Source organism: Rhea pennata, unplaced genomic scaffold (genome assembly GCF_028389875.1).
Source record: "Rhea pennata isolate bPtePen1 unplaced genomic scaffold, bPtePen1.pri scaffold_40, whole genome shotgun sequence".
In the NCBI taxonomy this organism is placed as follows: Eukaryota; Metazoa; Chordata; class Aves; order Rheiformes; family Rheidae; genus Rhea; species Rhea pennata.
The window spans coordinates 2,003,583-2,008,062 of NW_026907681.1; the positions used below are offsets into that span (position 1 = coordinate 2,003,583).

The following is a 4,480-nucleotide window of genomic DNA, read 5'->3' on the forward strand; positions in this document are numbered from 1 at the left end:
AGAGCTGGGCATGTGCAGGGACAAGTGATCTGTGCAGCACTGCGCACTGGGCAGGATCCCATTTGCCAGGAAGTTCAGCGTTGTGTGTTCGTCCTCACAGGGCAGAAGACAGGGCGCTGCGTGCCCAGTGCTGGCGGCACCGAGAAGAGCTCTGAAATGCTGGCTTGGTGTGCAGCAGAGGAAGCGAGTGTCGGGTACGGGGCCCAAAGATGGGTCGTGGCACTGGGGAGGAGAGTCCTCTGCTAGGATGGAACAGGCACCAAAAGGCTGGCCCATCTTCGAGGTCCCGTTGGACACCAGGGGATGCTCTGGGCGGGACACCTCTGAGGGTGCTCTTGAGAGGTTTGGCCCCTTCAGCAACAGGCCATGGCCTAGGGAGGCGGTGCCATGGCACAGGGATGGCCTTGCACAGGCCATGCCAACAGGGACCATTTTGCTCCCGAAGCCATAGTACTTAGGTCTCTCCACAGTGAGTCCCTGGCGAAGATGGCACCACAGTTCCCCATCCTTATCAAGAGGAACATCCACTTCCCCTGCTTCGGCTTCTCCAAGGACGTCCATGTGGAAGAGATCAATGTGGGGCCTAGGGATGGAGCAAGTAGACCAGTGGGTACCCAGGCTGCCATGTGTGTACAGGGTATAGAACAAAGTGGAGAGCAATATAGGTGATGCTAAGCAGCTGAGTGCAGGTCAGGCCCTGCTGCTGGGACCAGGACAGCCTTGCTGCAGCAGCAGTGCTTTGTAGTCAGGTCTTTGGCATAGTGGGGAGAAGGGGGCCACCCTGGCCCTGCACTTGCATGTGTGTTGTCTGAGTGTGTGTGTGGAGCGCAGCCAGATGCCTTCCTGAAAGTGCAATGGTGGATAGCACAGCCATTTCCCGTAACAATTAGGTACCAGAGGAATGAGTGTTCACTGACAGCAGGGAGATGTGGTTGAAATACGTGGACAAGCCTGAAGGATGGAGAGGCAGGAGTGGAGCTGTGCAGGAGCAGTGCCATTTGGCAGCTGGAGGAGATGCCGGCTTTTCACAGGGGATCCCTGTTCCTAGGTTGCTCCCAGAATGACGGAGGTTGGAAGCACCTCTGGAGATTGCCTAGTTCAACAGCTGCTTAAAGTGGGGTCACCTACAACAGGTTGCTCTAGGCCAAGCCAACTCAGGTTTTTGGTATCTCCGAGGACAGAGACTCTCTAACCTCTCTGGGCAACCTGGTGCAGTGTTTGATCACCCTCACTGTAAAAAAAATGTTTGTTCTTAAGTTCAGACACAATTACTGTATTTCAGTTTATGCCCATTGCCTCTCATATGATCACGGGGCACCACTGAGAAGAGCCTGGCTCCATCTTCTTTACTCTTACCCATCAGGTATTTGTACACATTGATAAGATGCCCCTGAGCCTTCTCTTCTCCAGACTTAACAGTCCCATTTCTCTCAGCCTCTCCTTACATGAGAGATGCTTCTAGTTCCTTCATCATTATTGCTGGACTTGCTCCAGTAGGTCCATGTCTTTCTTGTACTGGTGAGACCACACCCACACACAGCACTCCAGCTGTGGCCTCACCAGTGCTGAGGAGAGGGCAGTAATCACCTCCCTCAACCTGCTGGGACAGGATGTTTTTTTGGTGCTCAGCTGCTGTCTCTGTGATACGGAGTTCCCAACCCTTACTCCATCCATCTATCCTTCACTCTTGCTTGCCCCTGCCTCCACTGAGGAAGGTGGTGATGATGAGGATGGTAATTATTGAGAAAGAAGGAGCAGGAATGCTCACACTGGTGGGTAGATATGGGGCATGTGGCCTTGCAAAGGGAGCGGTTAAAGTCTTTGGGAACAAGAATCCCTTTGAAAATGCCAGCATCTCGCCAGGTAACTACCCCAGGGTTCCTCCTCTTCCTGCTCTCCACCCTCCTGCTGTGCAGGCCATCCCCTAGTCAGTCATGTGCATTTCTGAGTGCCTGCATACATCCACGTCTGGTATGTAGTTCTCCTAGGAAATCCCTTCACCGTTCATCAGCTGGGACCGTCAGTGATGGCATGGATACCAATGAGCAGAGCTGGGGTTTAATGTTTCGTTTGGGTGCTTCACGATATTAGGAAGAAAATTGAGGCGTATTGGTGTGCTGCTCTATGCCATGGCTCTGGCTTTGTCTCCCCAGGGGCAACATTCAAGCTGCTGAGAGCAGTTACTTGAAAAGCTGCACCTTCAACACCACCTCTGCCCTTTGCTGCCCCATCTTCATGGAGCAGGCGGGAGAGAACTTAAGGGAGCTGGCAGAGAAGGTGTCATGTCCTGGGAGGATGATCCTCCCGGAGGGCCCAAGGTCTTGCTGGCTGGGCACAGGGCGTTCCCTCAGCACCTGCTCTAGTGCTTGGCTCCACAGGATCATCACTCACACACTGGCACTGTTGAGACTCAGAGGCAGCTGGAGGCAGGTCCCTGGCCCTGCTGCCCTGCCAGTATGCTGCAGGGGCTAGCTGGGATGGGCTGAGGGCAGTGGCAGCTTAGCCAGCCTCAACAGCTCGGAGCACAGCACATCCACTGCAGCCCCTGAGCAGTCCTTTCTGCCCACCTTGCGCATGCAGAGTCCTGCAAGGCTCCCAGGCCCAGGGTCTCTCTTACGAGGCCCCTGTGCAGAGGCTGGAGAGCAGGAGGCCAGCTGGCAGCAAAGCATAGACTGCAGGTGTGCCTGTATCACTGCCAGGACTGGCAGGTTTGCTCGCCCAGTGGTGGGGACTCATCCACACACTTTGGGAAATACCATGACATTGCCAGGGGAGGGCAGTGCACCCAGCATTTGGTCTCCAGCCCCATCCGGCCCTGCTGCCTCTGCTGCCCTTTTGGGAGTAGACAATTCCCATCCAGGGAAGGAACTCAGCACTGTTCCATCCTCCCTCCAGGTTCTGCATCCCCTGCTCAGCCCCAGCACCCTCCAGACCCTAGAGGCCCCCCACTCTGCATCTGGGAATGTTCCCTGATGCCTAGCCATGCTCCCAACTCAGCTGGAAAGCCCACTGCTGGGGCAGAGCTCCGCTGGGTAAGCAGCCTTGCAAGCAGTGCTGCTGGCTTCCCTGGCAGGGCCGTGTGCCCCAGTATGGTGGCATTCCTGGCTCTTCCCAGCTGGTGATGAGGATGACAGCTGTGCTAACGCCTGAGTGGGGGGAAATGCCCTGCTTGCTTGCTGGCTTATCATGCCCATGGCCAAGCTGTGTGCACAGTAGTGCTGTGCCCTGGGCTCACTGTGTCCATGGTGTGCTGCTGCTGTGCTAGGCCTGCTGGTTTCTGCTGCAGGGTGGGGTGGTCATCAACTGGAACTGTAACCTGGGCCTGCCTGAAACCGACTGCAACCCCCACTACTCCTTCCACCGCCCCGATCCCAAGACCACTGTCCCAGGCAGTGGCACTTGCAGTCCTGCATCCTCCTCCTGCCCTCCCTGGTCCTGCTGTGGCTGGTCCCCATCACTGGGCCCTTCTACCTGTCTCCCCAGGAGGTCTGCGAAGTATTATAAATGGAACAGGACCCACACACGAGTGTTGATCAAGGCCTGTGGGATCCATATTGATGTCATCGTGCAGGGCCAGGTAGGATTTTGCATGGTCCATGTGCTACTGGGGTGCATATGTGCATAATATGCTGCCGTGGTGCTAGGACCGTCCTGGAAAAGCAGCTCTTCTCCACTGCTGCCTCAGAGCTGGGATGAACACAGCCAGGCCTCTTCTGCTCAGCCTTGCAGAGGAATGGGGGAATCCCAGGTGCCTCAAATTAGAACCTTTGGCAAAGTGTGCAAAGTGTGCTGGAAGGAAATGCAAGACCTCATAGTGTGCGCTGCTGCTTGGGTAGGTTGTCCACACTGTGGCTTGGGCAGAGGGAGGTCTCTGCTCAGTCTCATTCCTTGTGCCCAACCCAGAGTGAATGCAGGCCCAGGCAGGAGGCAACCTGGGCTGGGCAGCGATTGCTGATCCCATCCTTTCTGCCAGGCAGGGAAGTTTAGCCTGATCCCCACTGTCATCAACCTGGCCATGGCTCTGACCTCGCTGGGAATGGTGAGTATTGGTGCCGGGGGCTCGGCCCAGCTGCGCACTCCCAGCACTGACCTCCCTCTCTCACCTTCCAGGGCTCCTTCCTCTGGGACTGGATCCTGCTGAGCTGCATGAACAAGGACCAGGTGTACAGCAGCAGGAAATTTGAGCAGGCACCACCCTAGATCCTGGCCCTGGAGCTTTGGTCCTCTGGGACAGAGCAGTGGCCACGCTGCCAGCAAGGCAGGGCAGGGTGCCTGGGCACGGCTGCAGGCTGGGCAGCAGCATGTGGCTGGGGCTGCCAGGGCATCTGGCCCCTCCAGCCATCTCTCACCCCCGCGGCAGGCTGAAGGTGCCTCAGAGGCTGCTCCACGACATACAGCACCTCAGGGCTCTCCAGCCTCCAGAGAGTCTGTCCCGCAGGGACCAACCGCTTGTCCCTCCCCCACCATGTACAACCACAGC

The 4,480-nt window shown here is 56.9% G+C and overlaps 1 protein-coding gene across 1 annotated transcript; it reads left to right on the top strand.

The window, feature by feature from the left end:
* The first annotated feature begins 486 nt into the window (after positions 1 to 486).
* LOC134154761 (P2X purinoceptor 2-like) lies at positions 487 to 4,200 on the top strand. The gene is made up of 5 exons (XM_062601430.1): positions 487 to 606; positions 3,287 to 3,432; positions 3,484 to 3,577; positions 3,974 to 4,039; positions 4,111 to 4,200. Exons 1-5 carry the CDS (start codon positions 487 to 489, stop codon positions 4,198 to 4,200), a joined length of 516 nt encoding a protein of 171 aa, XP_062457414.1.
* Positions 4,201 to 4,480: the final 280 nt, after the last annotated feature.

Excerpts from the sequence above, each read along its gene's own strand:
- LOC134154761 (XM_062601430.1), top strand. The coding sequence starts at position 487 with ATGGCACCACAGTTCCCCATCCTTATCAAGAGGAACATCCACTTCCCC. Across the intron at positions 3,433-3,483 it reads TCCTCCTCCTGCCCTCCCTG|GAGGTCTGCGAAGTATTATA; the intron begins GTCCTGCTGTGG and ends CTGTCTCCCCAG. Across the intron at positions 4,040-4,110 it reads CTCTGACCTCGCTGGGAATG|GGCTCCTTCCTCTGGGACTG; the intron begins GTGAGTATTGGT and ends CTCACCTTCCAG.